The sequence below is a fragment of the Phyllostomus discolor genome, chromosome 1 (genome assembly GCF_004126475.2).
Source record: "Phyllostomus discolor isolate MPI-MPIP mPhyDis1 chromosome 1, mPhyDis1.pri.v3, whole genome shotgun sequence".
Classification (NCBI taxonomy): domain Eukaryota; kingdom Metazoa; phylum Chordata; class Mammalia; order Chiroptera; family Phyllostomidae; genus Phyllostomus; species Phyllostomus discolor.
Genome location: NC_040903.2, coordinates 99,903,014 through 99,920,741, shown reverse-complemented (window position 1 = coordinate 99,920,741; position 17,728 = coordinate 99,903,014). Strand labels below are relative to the sequence as shown.

The 17,728-nt window shown below is 37.4% G+C and overlaps 1 protein-coding gene across 1 annotated transcript in view; it reads left to right on the top strand.

Annotated features, from left to right (window-relative positions):
* Window positions 1-17,728, top strand: part of HERC5 (HECT and RLD domain containing E3 ubiquitin protein ligase 5) — a 43,087-nt gene that overhangs the window by 10,696 nt on the left and 14,663 nt on the right. The window contains 8 exon segments of the mRNA XM_028506249.2: window positions 798-874; window positions 1,576-1,679; window positions 3,220-3,279; window positions 4,676-4,769; window positions 7,287-7,473; window positions 8,745-8,899; window positions 14,339-14,452; window positions 15,356-15,466. Coding sequence (XP_028362050.1) covers window positions 798-874; window positions 1,576-1,679; window positions 3,220-3,279; window positions 4,676-4,769; window positions 7,287-7,473; window positions 8,745-8,899; window positions 14,339-14,452; window positions 15,356-15,466 — 902 coding nt within the window.

Genomic DNA, 17,728 nt, shown 5'->3' with positions numbered 1-17,728 from the left:
GTCCTGTGTAACCTCAGAGCCTGAGCTATGAAACCCTCTACTCTAGAAGTGCCTCAGGCCCTGACTGGCATGGCTCAGGTTACCGGCTCCATTCCCAGTCAGGGCACATGCCTGGGTTGTAGGCCTTGTCCCTCATGTGTGAGAGGCAACCAATCAGTGTTTCTCTCACACACTGATGTTTCTCTCCCTTGCTTTCTGCCTTCCCCTCTCTCTAAACATAAATAAATAAAATCTTTTTTTAAAAAAGTAGTTCTTTGGAGCACTTTGGTTATTACTGTTTCTGAAAGTTTAGTGGTAACCTAAAATACCAGAATTCTCTCAGTTCTCCTGGGAAAATGAACAGTAGGATTATTTCCTTAAGCAGTGCATATATTTATTTTTATAACCACTTACATAGACTTTTAAAATAACTTATTTACCTTCCTCACAGCCAATAGTCATTGATCAAATCTTGAGTTGTAGAATATAGGTTTTAGTAATAAGATCCAAATTACACCAAGAAACAGTTAACTAATCAAAGATTTGATTTGTGTTGTGTGTATATATATATATAAATATTTATATTATGTATATTAAACTGATGTCACATATCAACCTTGCAAATCACCTGTTTGTCAATTAGACTTTACCCTGAAGTAAATATATATATATATTTCTGCTTTATGGATAGGAAATGTGCTGAGTCTTTGCCTATTAGAAAGCTAAAAGGACTAAATTTAAAAATAATCTGAAATCAAATTGAGTGTGCATGTTTGTGTCAAATGACATTCTAAACTCTTTCTGTATGTCCCTTTCAGAAAGCCATAACTCAGAAAAGGAGTTAATATTAATTGCTGGGGGAAATCAAAGCATTTTGCTCTGGATGAAAAAAGAGGTAAAAAGAGATCTCTAGAAATTCTGTAATTTGGTATTTTAAGTAAAACAGTTCCAGAATCCAAGTTTGGTGAATTCCAAAGTCATCAGGTAACTAGGCTGACTTTTAGGAAATAGGTAAGATATTACTGATCTTTTATTGTCTAAACTACATAAATACCCACAAGAATCAGATTTAAACCTGGTAAATGTCAAATTAGAGAGATTTCCTTAGACTCTTCTTTACTGTTTCAGGAGGCTCCCTGACAACGAATGGCATTTGGTCAATGTTGCCATTCTAATGTAGCTCTGCCAGCCAGTACTGAAAAAGACCTGAGGGTTCACAGGCTTATGAATAACGTCCTCATCCTACTTTATGAAGGCAAATCACGTTCCTCCCACTTATATACACAGCCCTTTTAGGACCTTTCCTTCCTCTCAGACTTGTGTGATGTTCATTTTAATCTAGTCATACCTGTATGAAGTGCTGAGTGTTGGGGGCACTCAGAGAAATTTACTTGGATCTAAATTTGGATCCAAATTGGCAACCAGGCAAATGATGGATTACTGATTGGTAGAATTTCACTTTACAGTTTCCCAGAGCTATGTTATCCGTATTTAAAAATCAATATTACCATCTATCCTTAGAATATGCCTAAAAGTTGGATTCCTGTTTCTGTTGTTTCTAAATTACTATATTTTACTTTTCTTGTTTGTGTACAGAATCCCTATGTTAATCTGAGGAGGAAAATTCCCACACTAAATGAAGGGACTGTAAAGAGGTGGATTGCTGATGTGGGGACTAAGCAATGGCAAAATACAAAAAGGTACACTTTGTGTGTCTGCTTATGCAGTTCCCTAAAATTATATCTCCCCCCACCCCCTTTCATTTGCTCAGCACAATACACAAATAGAAGATTTTGTGGTCTACTAAGTGGCCCATTAGCCAGAGATCTCCAGAGAAACAGAACCAATAAAGAGTGAGTGTGAGTGTGTGTGTGTGTGTAGAGATTGTTTGTTTGTTTGATTGATATTTTTAAGGAATTGGCTCGGGGGTTAAGAGGGCAGGTAGGGACAAAACCCGGAAGGTAGACTAACAGGAGAGGCCCAGGGAGGAGCTGATATTGCAGCTTGAGTCCCAAAGCAGTCTGAAGGCAGAGTTTCCTCTTTTCCGAGACCTTAACCTTTTTCTCGTAAGGCCTTCAACTGATTGGGTGAAGCCCACCCACGTTATGGAAAATAATTTGCTTTACTCAAAGTCTGCTGATTTAAATGTAATCTAATTTAATAGCTTTACAACATGTAGATTTTTTAAAAATATTTTTTAAAGACTCTATTCATTTTTAGAGAGGGAAGGGAGGGAGAAAGAGAGAGAGAAACATCAATGTACGGTTGCTGGGGGTTATGGCCTGCAACCCAGGCTTTTACCCTGACTGGGAATTGAACCTGCGACATTTTGGTTCGCAGCCCATGCTCAATCCACTGAGCTACGCCAGCTGGGGCTTAGATTTTTTTTATTGTTGACATTATTACAGATGTCCCCCATTTTTCCTCCCTTTACCTATCTCCACCCAGCTCCTACCCTCTAATTTGGTGTTTGAACAAATATCTGAGTACTGTTGCCTAGTCAAGTTGACACATAAAATTAATCATCACAACAAGCATGTAATAGCCATGAGAGCAGCTTTCTTTACTGCAGAACTTCTCTGGGCCTTTGATATGTTTGTGTGTATTTTGACTACCTGAGAAGGAAGCACAGCTTACAGTTTCCCAGTCCTATTTGACCATGGAACCACTTGTTTGTAGACCTCGTATTCACAGCTGAACAACAACTACCACCTATAAAGGTTATACTTAATTTTTACAAAAATGTCCATTTTAGAGATATTTTAGGTATGGCTTTCTAAGTCTGGAAAGTAGTTGTACGGAAAGTTTAATTATAATTTGCTCAGCATATACAATCAAGAACTATTTGTGCAATTACTAGTAAGATGGAACTGAGTATACTCCCCCTTCCCCCAATTTAATTTCTGGTAATTTTTTGGTTTCCATTTCAGTGGAACAGAAATAAATAGAGCTGGGAAAAGTTGGGTACGATGAGAGTTTTTTATCTGTCAAAGAAAATACCCTAGGTCAAGCCTTTTCCTTTTTCCCTGTGGCTTCTCTGAATATGTATCTTTTTATTTTCCATGTTAGCCACTGAAATTTTGAGATTTAATAAGTGGAATGAACAATAGATACCCAAGGCAATAACAAACAATTTGGAGAGAGAGGGAAAGGGACAGTTATGTTTTATTTATCATGTCTCAGGCGATAAGGAGGCACAATCATGATTTGTTCTAACCATTGTTTTATTCCTTAACATAGGGAAATCAGAGAGATATTCTCATCTCCTGCTTGTCTGACTGGAAGTTTTGTGAAGGAAAGGTAATGTATATAATATTTGTAATAAATTTATAAAATTCTGTTAAAACTAACTATGACTATAGTTAATGATATTGTATTATATATTTGAAAGTTCCTAAGAGAGTAGATCTTAAAAGTTATAAGGAAAAAATTGTAACTATGTGGTGATAGATGTTAACTAGACTCCTTGTTGTGATCATTTTGAAATATATGCCTATATGGACTCATCATGTCATACACTTGAAACTAATATATGTCAATTATATCTCTATTTTAAAAGCACTGTGAAAGATTGTAAAGAAATGGTTTGAGGATAAAATAATTATCTCTGTGTTTATCACTTTAAAAATTATTGTTATATGATCGCTATAGAAAATGCCAACAGCAGTATTACACATACAAAAAATGAAAATCATGTCAATTTCCATATTCATTTCTTATAATACCATTTTTTAAAGATTTTACTTATTTATTTTGGAGAGAGGGGAAGGGAGGCAGAGAGAGAGAGAGAGAGAGAGAGAGAGAGAGAGAGAGAGAGAGAAGCATAATTTTGGTTGCCTCTTGCACATGCCCCAACCAGACCGTCCCGCAACCCAGGCATGTGTCCTGACTGGGAATCAAACCTATGACCCTTTGCTTTGCAGGCCAGCACTCAGCCACCTGAGCCACGTGGGTCAGGGCTGTGAAAACATCATTTTAATGACTGCATGGTATTTCATGGGAAGGACATACTTTTCTTTAAAATGTCCTTGTTAGAAGATATTAAGATTTCTTTGAATTTTTAAGTAATATGAAGGAAAAACTGTTTAATTCTTTTCCTAAACATTTGTATAATTTTATTTGCAAGACTTTTTTTAGACATTAAATAGATTGTTTTACAAAGAATGTGTATTTTTAGGCACTGATTGTGTTCCGTTTATTATATCATTCATGGCTTAAAATATACATCATTAGTAGTTTTTATTAGAATACAAATAATTTACTATTCAGACATCTTTGGCTTTTTAGTCCCCACTTTCACTTTATATAACTGGGAGAAATGTCTTTTTTATTCTCCCAGGAATAGGAAAACCCATTTCCTTTTTACTGTGGCTTTTTTTTTCCTGGAAAATAAATATTTCTTGATCACCCATTTAAGATAATGTCTGAATTAAAGTTGGATAGAATATATTGTTAATGCATCTTTGATAGTTGTGGCATTTTAGAAGTAATCATGTTGTCACTATATTTTTAATTGTATTTGGCCAAATTATTAGAGTTATTGTAAAGTTGAGAAAAAAATGTAACTTTATTGAAATGAAAGCAAACTTTAGAAAAAACCTTATCTAGATATATAATCTAATAAAATATGTAATTTTGAATTGTTCTTTTTTATTTACTTATTCATCTATCTATTTTTAAAATTTATCTTCCACAGAATAGCTACAGAAATGATGTCTGTTCATTTGGACTTAAATAAAGCAAGAAATGCCTTTAAGGAGTTAACCCAGAAGGACTGTATTACCAACATGGTGGTATTCTTCACATTGTTTGGAAAAGAAAGTCACTAAAACAGTTTTTATAAGAACTAAGAATTTCAGAAGATATATTTTGTTCTGAGAGACTGAGACTCTTTAGTATATCCATATTAAAGTATTCAAGTGTTTGCTCACACAGGGCTAAATAGTTGGTATAGTGATCATATAGGTTAAAAATAGTCTAAATAGTTCACATACACACATGCACACATTCTTGTAGAAGGAATTGTTTCAACTCAGAGCTTTAGGAAGATGATTAAAGGATTTGTTGAGATTGGTACACTAGAATAGGAGCATTTTATTTGTAGTTATTTTCAACATGAATGTAGAAATGAGGACACTTTTTCTGATTTGAACATCCTCTTTACCAAAGACTGCCTGGATTTTTCCTGTCCGTTTTGTTCCATTGCTCCTTTTCTGTAGGTTTTAGAATATTCTTGTTCCTTTTGAGATTGTAGCTTCCTTGTTTATGGCACTATCATTACTATCTTCAGGTTTCCCACTTGCAGATGTTACAGACATACTTCCTTTATTAATTTAGTCTTTCTTGATTCAGCCTTTATTATTTTATTTCCCTGTTCTGTTGTGCTGGTTGATCTAGGGGTGGTACTTGGTATGGACTTTTCTCAATCTGTTTCTTTCTGGGTCTCTGGTTTCTTTTTATTTCTCTCTCCTTCGTTTCTTTTCTTCCCTTTCCCTTCTCTCCTTACTTAACCACTCTATGTACCTTCTTTCTGTCCCCTCCCCTTCCATCCCTCCTTTCATCTTGTCTTCTGTTTCTATAGCTCTCATTCTCTTTCCCTCTGAATCTTGTTCTTATCTCCCTCCCTCCCTGTCAACTCCCTCACTTCTCTGTTGCTCTGTGATAATTAGCATTCTGTATCTTAGCTGCAATTCTCCCTAACACCCATTCCTGTATCTTAGGGGAAGATGGAAGGTTCAGTTCTTTTAACTTTGTTTGACAGAACCATGGCAAAATTAGGGATCTGAGGTACAATGGATCCCTAATTATATATCTTTATCAGAACTCTGCAGCACTAAAAGTGTCACCAAAAATAGAAGGCCACTTCTGCATCTGTGAAGGGAAGATGTTGGATCAGTTCATCACTAAGACTGATTATGCCGTGGTTTTTCCAGAACAATATAAAGTGTAACTGACATAATCAAAGAGCACTCTTATTTCAAACAGGATAATTGGGTCAGAAGATATGAAATGGTTCTATTTTGAGGTTTCTGTGATAGGGATTCACAGACTTGGCGTTCATTTGTTTATTTAGCAAACGTTATATTTTGGATGAGTTCAGTCATTACTAGGGCAGTTGATAGTCAGCTCTACTTAGAGCACTCAAAACAAGGTTCTCAGGGGAAGGAGGAGTTTACCAGGTACCTACATGGGGAAGGGCATTTCTGGCAGTGAGGAAAGCTATAGACTAAGGCATAGTATGTAAAACAGTGTTACTGGCTTGAGAGTATTGTGATAGTTCTGAGTGGGTTGGCAGGTTTGGGGATGTGGCTCGTCATGAGCAAAGAGGTAGGAAGGATGTGTGCTATGGAGACTGTTAAATAGAGGTGTCAGGTATATGTAACTCCAAAGACTGAATCACAGAGTAGGAGCCCAGTATGTTTTGACAAGTAAAAGTAATTATAAATGTAAACATTTAGGGATACCATGTAACTACTGTTTCATAACAGTAGTTATGAAATGACTGAGAACTAGGGCTTTGGAGTCAGATCCAGGAGAGATTCCCACTTAGCAGTGTGACCTTGAGCAAGTTAATTTCTCTGAAATACAGATTTCTCATCTATTAAAGGGGGTTAAATGACCTATTTAATCCTATGTAAATCATTTAGCATCTGACAAATACTCCATAAATTACTAGTTTATCTTCTTAGTGGGTTTTTAAACAAATTACTAACATTATCTGAGCACATGTGATGAATAAAAATTCAGAATTGCATTTGAACTTTTCCTGAACACTTGAATTCTGAATTGGGGAAACTAAGGAGATTGGAAGGGCTGGAACTAGAGTTGGTGATGAGATCCTCTGGGAAGATGACAGGAAACCATGTTGGTTTTTACTGCATTTGTTTTTGTTTTTAGGTTTTATTTTTGTTTTGCTTTTGGGAGTTTTAACACATTGTTCCTCTCTTTAAAAAAATTAGGTGTGACTGTGGAACCAGAGGGTACAATGTAGTATTTATTATTGGAAGGGCTGTTTAATAGTTCTGAACCCACTGTTCCTCCAGTGTAACTTATACATGTAATTTCTTCTTTATCTCCTTCATGCACCCCCAGTAATTGAATGGGGATAATACTTATCATGTATCTACACCTCAGGTATTGGGAGACTAGGTGAAATGGGATGTAAACGTGGGTTTTAGACTAAAGGATTAGTCCAGTTTCACAGTGCAATGAAACTTCAGGTTCTACACTTTATTGTATTTACAGTAAATTGCACCCAGTTCCTATTGTGTTTTGAGTGTCTTCTCCCTGATCCTTTTTGACTACAGATAACCACATGTCTCAGGGATAATCTGCTCAAAAATCTTCCATTTCCTTCACACCAAGAAGCTTTAGGAGTTTTCTTCCTTCTCCCAGAATGTCCCATGATGCATGATTGTAACAACTGGGAGAACTTGGTGATTCCATTTGCGGAGGCCATTTGTAAAATGAGTGATAAATCTTCAGGGGCTCTGGGTAAGATTGATGATGTACATGTGAAAATATTTACCACTCTCTCAATGGAAAGATGTGCCTAGTAAAGTTATAGCAAAACTTAGGTAAATATTGGAAACATTCTTTTTTTTTTTTTTTTTTTACTTTGTATTAGTATATTCTAACAGTGCTTTAATAATTACTCTGCTTATCCAAAATATATTTTGATTGTTTTAGTACTTTTTTAGAGTTCTTATAATGATCTATGTGTGGGTTGGCTATGAGGTCCTTTTTCCTCAACTTTTCATTATGAAAAGTTTCATATGCAAAGGTTGGAGGAATAGTACAGTGAATACCCATATATCTCCTACCTGAGAGTCAGCAACAATTAATATGTTGCCATATGCGCTTCCTCTCTCCTTAAGTACAGGTTATATTTTTGCTGAACTATTTGAAAGTAAGTTGGAAACATCATGACATTTCACCTATAATATTTAAGCATGCATCATGTAACAATATGGAAACCTTCATTATCATGATATCATTATCACACCTAGTAAAAATTAGCCATAATTCTATAATATCCAATATCCAGGTCATACTCAAATTTCGGCAAAAAGTATTTCAGAGACTTTTAAAAACTTCTGGTCAGGTGTCCTGTAGGATGTCCCACCTATAGACTTGTTCAATTGTTTCCTCCTTTGTGTTTCCAGTACATTGAAAGTTATTTCTGAGGGCTTGATTAGATTTAATGAGTTGTGGTTTTTTTAATAAATAGCATATTCAGCCCAACTAAGTCTCTTCTTTTTTTATATTTTGTAAAATCTAGATAATATTTTAAATGATGGAAAACTAGTTTGAAACTTTGTTTTACAATGCCAAAGGTGCTTTTAAGAGTTAAAAATTCATGCTGGGAGCATGAAAAGCAGACTTGTGCAATCAGGAATAGCTTTTTTTCTCTAGGAATAGTTCTTAATCTAGTTTTTAATACAGTATGCTCTTCCATCTGGATAAAAATATGACTAATATCTGTTTTTTCACAGATTAATTATCAAGACTATGCTTCTAAGATCTGTTTTTGAAGACATTACATTCTAAACTTAATTGCAATCATATTTACTGAAAAATATATTACAAATGCGTTTTTGTAACTGAAATATATATAGAAAATATATAACATAGAAATATATAAAAAGAAATATAATATAGAAATATATATAGAAAATATGCTTATCAGTTTTGGACCACATTTTACCTTTAAGAATTCAAGAGAAATTTCGTGCTAACATTTATTTAATTTTCATATTCTCTAGAGGAATATTGGGCGTTTCTGCAAGAATCTGCCTTCATTACACTGGTGCAGATGTTTAAAAGAGTCATCACTGCTCAACTGTGTCACTGTACTCAAAGTGCTGAGAGTAACTGTCACATCAGAGTTCTCCTAGAAATGTTGAAAAGGCTGCACCGGGTAAGGGTTCGCTGTTTTGGAAACCTATATATCCCTATTTTATAATAAAAATTCCCTTAGTTTTCAGGTAGCCTGAATCTTAAGCAGATTCTTGAAACATGAAGTTTATATTGCTATTTTTTTAATTTTGTTTTTTTGTGTGTGAATTAAGTTGTGCATCTAAAGGAGTATACATAGCGTCTATGGACAGTTTGTAAGAAAAGTAATAAAACAGGCATCAGTGTAACTACTGCCCATGTTGAAAAAGAAAGCATTTCTAGTAGTTTAAAAATGCCTGTGTATTTTTCTCTCAGGTTGCATCTTATAAATGGTATTTTAAAAATTATCTGCTGTTGGTTTGTAGGAATGCATTGATTTTTGAATATTGAATTTATAGCTAGTGGATTTGCTAAATTTTCACATGTCTAGTGATTTACCTGTAGATCCTTTTGCATTTTCTGTGCAATTGTGAGGCTGTTGACAGGGTAAGGCTGAGATCAGCAGGGTCCAGAGGAGCATAGTCACAGGGGAAGAAGCTTCACCATGCTTCAGGTGGTGGTACTGGGAGGCCTGTACCATTTGGCATGTGACCCAGAGTGTGTAAGACTATTCCAGATGAATGGTCTTAGCTTATATAGCCAAGGAGGGGCTTTTAGAAGACCTCCTCAGAATTAATTAATGAGGCCAAGACTGTGCTCATCTAGGTCAAATACTGATGTTCACTCAGGCCTAGAGCAACTTGTGTCATTATCAATGTCTTCACTAACTGATGATTTGCACTATGCCACGGTGTTCATGTATATTTCATAATAACCCTGGTTACCTCGGGATGGCAGGCTGAAAATTCTCCCACGATTTAGGAGGAAAAGTGCTGTGTATGCATGTCTTGCTGGAGAAAACATCTATAAATGGTATGTTAAGTTCTGAATAACATGACATGCAGTGCTGGGCCTTACAGTACATTGGATTTATAGTGCACTGTATTTTTCTTTTGGCTTAAAGTTCTTTAAAACTTTTCTTTTTTTGTTTGTTTTTGTTTTGTTTTGTTTTGTTGTTTTTTGTTTTTAATTTTTTTTTATTTTAATCATTGTTCAAGTACAGTTTTCTCCCCCCTACTCCCATTCCAGCCCACCCACCCAACCTTCCCCCCTTCCCCCCATTACCCCCCCACCCCTAGTTTTTGTCCATGTGTCCTCCAAATTTGTTCCTGTAAACCCTACCCATTCCCCCCTGAAATTCCCTCTTCTCTCCCCTCTGGCCACTGTCAGACTATCCCCTATTTCAGTGTCTTTGGTTATATTTTGCTAGTTTTTTTTGTTTTGTTTTGTTTTGTTGTTTAGATTCCTGTTAAAGGTGATATCATGTGGTATTTGTCTTTCACTGCCTGGCTTGTTTCACTTAGCATAATGCTTTCCAGCTCCATCCATGCTGTTGCAAGGGGTATGAGCTCCTTCTTTCTTACTGCTGCATAGAATTCCATTGTGTAATAAAACTTTTCTATGAATTAAAAATAACTAGGAGGACTTCTGGTCAAGATGGCAGCATAGGCAGACATGGCTCATCTCTTCACACAAACACATAAAAATTACAACTAAAATGTAGAACCATTACTCAAAGCCATCAGGAATTGAGTTGAGTGGAAGCCTGACAACTACAGAAACAAAGAAACCACATCCATCCAAACTCATAGGAGGGGCGCAGACACAGAATGGGCTGGTCCCTCATCCATGTGTGGTAGATAAAAATTCCAGAGGAATTTCTCAGGAGTGAGGAGTCCCAACCCCACAACAGGCCCCTCAGTGCAGGGTTCCAGTGCCAGGAAGATAAGTCCCCACAATGTATGGCTGCAAAGACCAGAGGGGATGGAGTCGGTGGAAGAAATTGCTGGAGCATCAAGCAGTTTTTCTTAAAGAACTCACACACAGACTCACCTACTAAGACTCCCTCCCTTCTGAGCTCCAGCACCAGAGTAGCAGCTTAAAAGGCACTAATGGTACACAGGAAGAGACTAAAGTGTCTGTCTTCAAGTCCAACAGAGGCCGTTGTCACTTTCCTAAACCCTGGCAAGATGGTGCTGTATCTGAGACTCCATCAACCTGGCTAACACTGTTTGACCTGCCTGGAAGATCCCCAGAGACTCTACCTCACCCAACTTACAGACCCACCTAAGCTGTTTTTCCATATGAATGGCTGGTTTTGGCTCATGATTCCCAACTTCCTAAATCCTCTCAAATAAGCAATAGCTAGCCTCAGTGACCCCCGGGGCCAGACACAAGCAGCAGGCAGCCTAGATTCACAGCTTGTCTTTGTCAGGGGAATCTCCAAGCCCAGCACAAGTAGCTGCCATCTCAGATGACTTTATAGCTCAGGCAGGGTAGCCCCCGGGGAAAAATACAGGTGGGGGCTGACCTTGGCCTGTGCCAACTGAGAAACCCCAGGACCAGTGCATTCAGTAGACAGCTACAGACCATGCTGGAACCCCACCATCCTGCCACATATGCAGCTGATCCTCCACGGAGAGCAGAGGTTGGTGGTCATAGCCAACCTCTTTTTTTGCAGCTGACTGGCCTGGGTAAATCCCTCCCATAGATTTGCCAACAGCAACCAAGTTTCAACTACAAGAGGAAGGTGTATGCAGCCCACAAAGAGTACACCTTGAGTACCCAGCTTGGTGATAGGGAAAGATGTGCCACTGAACCCTACAGGACACCTACTACATTAGGCCATACTACCAAGACACAGAGTCAATGCGGCTCTATCTAGTACATAGAGAAACAAACAGGGAGGCTGCCAAAACGAGGAGACAAAGACACATGGCCCAAATGAAAGAACAGATCAAAACTCCAGAAATGGAGATAAGCAATCTATCAGATGCAGAGTTCAAAATGCTGATTATAAGGATGCTCAAGGAACTTAGTAAGGACCTCACCAGCATAAAAGAGCCATAGAAGTCAGAAATGAAGGATACACTAATTGAAATATAAAGAACAATTTACAGGGAAACATCAGTAGAGTGCATGAAACCGAGAATCAAATCAATGATATGGGACATAAGGAACTGAAAAACAACCAATCAGAGCAACAAGAAGAAAAAAAATTTAAAAATGAAGATAATATAAACAGCCTCCAGGACAACTTCCCAGAGGAGACCTGACATTCTTCAAGAGGCCTGACATTCACATTATGAGGGTGCCAGATAGAGAAGAGAAAGAGCAAGAAATTGGAAATCTATTTGAAAAAATAATGAAAGAAAACTTCCCTAATTTGGTGAAGGAAATAGACACGCAAGTCTAGGAAGCACAGAGTCCTAAACAAGATGGATGCAAAGAGGCCCACTCCAAGACACATCATAATCAAAATGCCAAAGGTTGAAGATAAAGAGAAGCTCTTCAAAGGGGCAAGAGTAAAGAAGTTAGTCACCTACAGGAGAGTTCCCATAAGTCTGTAAGCTGATTTCTCAAAAGAAAGCTGGCAGTCTAGAAGGGATTGGCAAGAAATATTCAAAGTCATGAAAAGCAGGGACCTACAGCCAAGATTGTTCAGTCCAGCAAAGCTATCATTTAGAATCGAAGGGCAGATAAAGAGCTTCCCAGACAAGAAAAAACTAAAGGCATTCATCATCACCAAACCATGATTATATGAAATATTAAAGGGACTTATTTAAGAAAAAGAAGATCAAAACTATGAACAATAGAATGGCAAAAAAAAAAAAAAAAAAAGCAAATTTATCAACAATTGAATCTAAAATATAAACTAAGCAAACAGGAAGACCAGACACAGAATCATGGTTACAGAGAGTGTTTCAGTGGTTGCCAGATTGGAGGGGGAGGGGAAGAATGGATGAAGAGGTGTGGGGAGTGAGAAGTACAAATATATAATAAAGAATAGCTATGGGGATGCGGGATATAAAGTACAGCATAGGAAATGGAGTAGCCAAAGAGCTTATACACTTGACCCGTACACATGAACAGTGGTGGAGGGCTTGCCTGAAAGTGTGGGATTTGACAGTAGAGGAATTGGATGTAGATTTTTATTCTGGTTATTAAGAGTCTTTAATTTGCATCTATCCTGATAATCTAATAGCCATTAAGCAAAATTATCTTTTTTTTTTATTTATTTTTTATTTTTGTTCAGGTACAGTTGTCTCCATTTATACTCCACCACAACCCCTGTCCACCCATCCCCTCCTCCCACCCCCAAACCTACTCCCTTTGGCTTTGTCCATATGTCCTTTATGCATGTTCCTTGATGGCCCTCCCGCTGTATTCCCCCATTGTCCCTCTCCCTGCTGGTTACTGTCAGTTTGTTCTCTATTTCAATGTCTCTGGTTATATTTTGCTTACTTATTTGTTTTGTTGATTAGGTTCCACTTACAGGTGAGATCATATATTTGTCTTTCATCTCTGGCTTATTTCACTTAACATGATGCTCTCCAGTTCCACCCATGCTATCACAAAGGGTAGGAGCTCCTCCTTTCTTTCTGCTGCATAGTATTCCATTGTGTGAATGAACAAGTTTCTTGATCCACTCATTTACTGATGGGCACTTAGGCTGTTTGTATCACTTGGCTATTGTAAATTGTGCTGCTGTGAACATTGGGGTGCATAGGTTCTTTTGAATTGGTGTTTCGGTATTCTTAGGGTATAGTCCCAGCAGTGGTATTGCTGGACAAACAGGCAGTTCCATTTTTAGTTGTTTTTGTTTTTTGTTTTTTGGGGGGTTTTGTTTTTTTGTCTTTTTGGGTTTTTTTTGAGGAAATTTCATACTGTTTTCCACAGTGGCTGCACCAGTCTGCATTCCCATCAGTAGGGTTCCCTTTTCTCCACAAACTCTCCAGCACTTGTTTGTTGATTTGTTTATGATGGTCATTCTGACCGGTGTGAAGTGGTATCTCATTGTGGTTTGAATTTACATCTCTCTGATGGTTAATTATGCTGAGCATCCTTTCATATATCTCTGGGCCCTCTGTATGTCCTTGGAGAAATGTCTGTTCAGGTTCTTTGCCCACTTTTTAATTGGGTTGTTTGTCTTCCTGGAGTGGAGTTGTGTGAGTTCTTTATATATTTTGGAGATCAAACCCTTGTCCAAAGTATAATTTGCAAGTATATTTTCCCAAATGATTGGTTCCATTTTCATTTTACTGCTGTTTTCTTTAGCCATGCAGAAGCTTTTTGTTTTGATGAGGTCCTATTATGTTTATTCTTTCCTTTATGTCCCTTGCTTTAAGGGACTTATAGGTGGAAATACTGCTGTGTAGAATATCTGAGATTTTTTGCCTATGTTTTCCTCTAAGACTTTTATGGTGTCATGACTTACATTTAAGTCTTTTATCTAATTTAAATTTATTTTTGTGTATGGTGTAAGTTGGTGATCAAGTTTCATTTTTTGCATGTAGCTGTCCAGATCTCCTAAAATTGTCTTTATGTATGACATATTCTTACAGATTATATTCTATTTAAGGTCAACAAGACTAAATGTCAACTGCCTGAAAATATTTTCCAAATAAGTGAACTCACACACTGCCTTGATTTTTATGAAGATGCACGTAGAAGATCCTGTTGGAAAATGAGCTTAGTAAGTATGGCATGTTTAAATGGCAGTTTGATCATCAGTAAATTAATATAGGCATTTGAGGTATAACTTTCTATAATATGTGAGTTTCCAGAAATCTTTGTAGTCTGCAAAATTGTGTAATAGAAATAATAGGGTTTATGGAAAAAGCAAGATAGGCCTCTTAAAACTTATGCAGTTTTGTAGCCAGAGCACTAACAGAAAACCTTGGCGGATAGCTTGGATCTACCAGACCAGTATGTTGTGGAGAGTGCTATGCAAATATGGAAATGTGCAAAAACAAAAGGGTAGAAATCTATCCATGCTGTAATTAGAGGACTGGTGGTACTGACATAAGAGATGAAAGTGGAACTCTGCTTAAGTTGGGCATAGAAGGCAGCAGGGTGACTCACCAGGAGCCAGCAGTATAGGGCTGCAACCTTGGGGAAGGTACCCTGTGTGCAAGCACTCCTTTTATATTTTCTTAAGAGACAGGTAAAAGGCCCTTGCTGCCTGACTTAAGGTTTTTTCCTTTCCTCTGAAGCTTATAATCCTACTCCTAGCACATAAACCCTTGCCTGGCAGAAATGTATGAGCTCACCAGCTACCCACATTATTTTATTCCCATATTCACCAAATATATCTGAACTAATTTACATTTCAGAAGTGCAAGTTACAGTAGAACAGGTTCTTTGGGAAAGTGTCCAGAGTTTATAGTTAGTTGTTAGATTAAATAAGCACTAAAAATACTAGGTCTGTATACCTTTCATTGGTACATGTAAAATATTTTCTTAGAATTTTATGTACTGACAAGCAGTTTGAATTGCCTTGATTGTAAGTACTGAGACCTTAAATCATTAGGGGTTTAAGACTCTGAGGTAAGACGTAAGATACCTCTATCAGAATTATTCTCATTTCCATTTTTAGGACACTCCAGTAGACCTCCAGTATCCTGTCATATTCAGTCATTTTCCATTTATCTTTAATATTCTGTCAAAAATTAAACTACTACATGCAGACTCACATTTAAAAATGCAGGTATGTATGCTGATTTTTTTGTCTTCATTAACAAATGAAATGATAAATATCTTAAGCATATGGTGTTTTAGGGATGGTAAGGGAGTCATTCGCTGTTGAAACTAATGGTTGTAGCTTTCAAGTTGCTTATACTCTAATGAAGAAGGCAAGAAAGAGTCTTTTGGGTTGGTGTGGCCTTGAGGCATATTAGGGCCCTAGTAGCAGCTGACCTAGTTGTAGAGCTTGGACCTTGAGGTTGGTCCCTGTAGTCTTCTGAATGACACTCAAAGACAGATAGCAGACTTGCACTTGATTGGAATCAGCACTAACATTTAGGCAGGTTCAATCTAGTGATGGAAACATATCAGTAGGAATAGAGGTGACAGAGGATTCTTGAAATTTTGACCCAAATGAACGCCTGTGATGGTGCCATAATAAAGATTTGTAGAAAGTATCCCTTTTCAATTAACTATCATCAATGAATGTATTGTACTTCATTATCTTTTTCTAAGGCTTAAGTTTGTTTTTTAAGTATATTTTATTGCTTATGCTCTTACAGTTATCCCATTTCCCCCCTTTACTCCCATCTGCCCTGCATACCCCCTCCCACCTGCATTCTCCACCCACTCAGTTCATGTCCATGGGTCATACATATAAGTTCTTTGGCTTCTACATTTCCTGTACTATGCTTAATCCCCCCCCCCTTTTTCTTTTGTGCCTGCCATTTATGCTTCTTATTCCATATACCTTCCATCCATTTTCCTCCCACCCCCTCCCTGCTGAGAACCCTCCACGTGATCTTCATTTCTGTGATTCTGTTACTGTTCTAGTTTGTTCTTGTTTTTATTTAGGTTCAGTTGTCAATAGTTGTGAGTTTGTTGTCATTTTACTGTTCATAGTTTTGATCTTCTTTCTTTTCAGGTAAGTCCCTTTAACATTTCATATAGTAAGGGCTCAGAGAGTCCAAAAAAAGTTGGACCCAAGGAAGCATACACCACAGCACATCATAATTAAATTACCCAAGATTAAAGATCAGGAGACAATCTTAAAAGCAGCAGGAGAAAAGGAGACAGTTACCTACAAAGGAGTTTCCATAAGACCATCAGCTGATATCTCCAAAGAAACCTTACAGGCAAGAAGGGGCTGGAAAGAAGTGTTCAAAGTCATGAAAAGCAGGGACCTACATCCAAGATTACTCTACCCAGCAAAGCTATCATTTAGAATGGAAGGCCAGATAAAGTACTTCCCAGATAAGGTCAAGTTAAAGGAGTTCATCATCACCCAGTCCTTATTATATGAAATGTAAGGGACTTACCTAACAAAAAAGATCAAAACTATGAATAGTAAAATGACAACAAACTCACAACTATTGACAACTGAACCTAAATAAAAACAAGAACAAACCAAGCAAACAACTAGAACAGGAACAGAATCACAGAAATGGAGATCACGTGGAGGGTTCTCAGTGGGGAGAGGGTGGGGGAAGAAGGGGGGAAGGTACAGGGAATAAGAAGCATAAATGGTAGATACAAAAGAAACAAGGCACGGTTAAGCATAGTATAGGTGCCCTGGCTGGTGTGGCTCAGTGGATTGAGGGCTGGTCTGCAAATCACAGGGTCGCTGGTTCAATTCCCAAGTCATGGCACAAGCCTGGGTTTGCAGTCCAGGTCCCCAGTAGGGGGCGGGGCGTGCCAGAGGCAACCACACATTGATGTTTTCCTCCCTCCCTCCCTTCCATTCTGTCTAAAAATAAAATAAATAAAATCTTTTTTTAAAAAAGAAAAGAATAGTATAGGAAATGGAGAACTTATATGTATGACCCATGGACATGAGCTAAGGGGGAGAATTCTGGTGGCAGGGCAGTTGCAAGGCAGAGGGGATTAAAGGAGAGAAAAAAATGGGACAACTATAATAGCATAACCAATAAAATATGTATTTTCAAAAAATAAAAGATACAAGAAATTTCATTTTGCTTCACCTCTTAATGCCTTTCTTCTGACTTTAAACAGGCTTCCAGTAATAATTTTATAGAACTGATTTCTCTCTGGTTTGCTAAGAGCCATAGATTTTAATGATCCCAACTTGCCATTTGGTTTCAGTTAGATAGCCTCGTCTGTTATCTTTCTGTTGTCTCTCTGTCTGTCTTTCTCTTTGTCTCTCCCTGTAACTTCTTTCTTACATTACCTGTCACCTGAAATCTTCTGTCTGGGTTTTCTTCCTAGGATAGGGTATCTTTGGAGAAGTCTCTCATATCTGAACTTTTCCTGCAGATTGTTTTTTCTA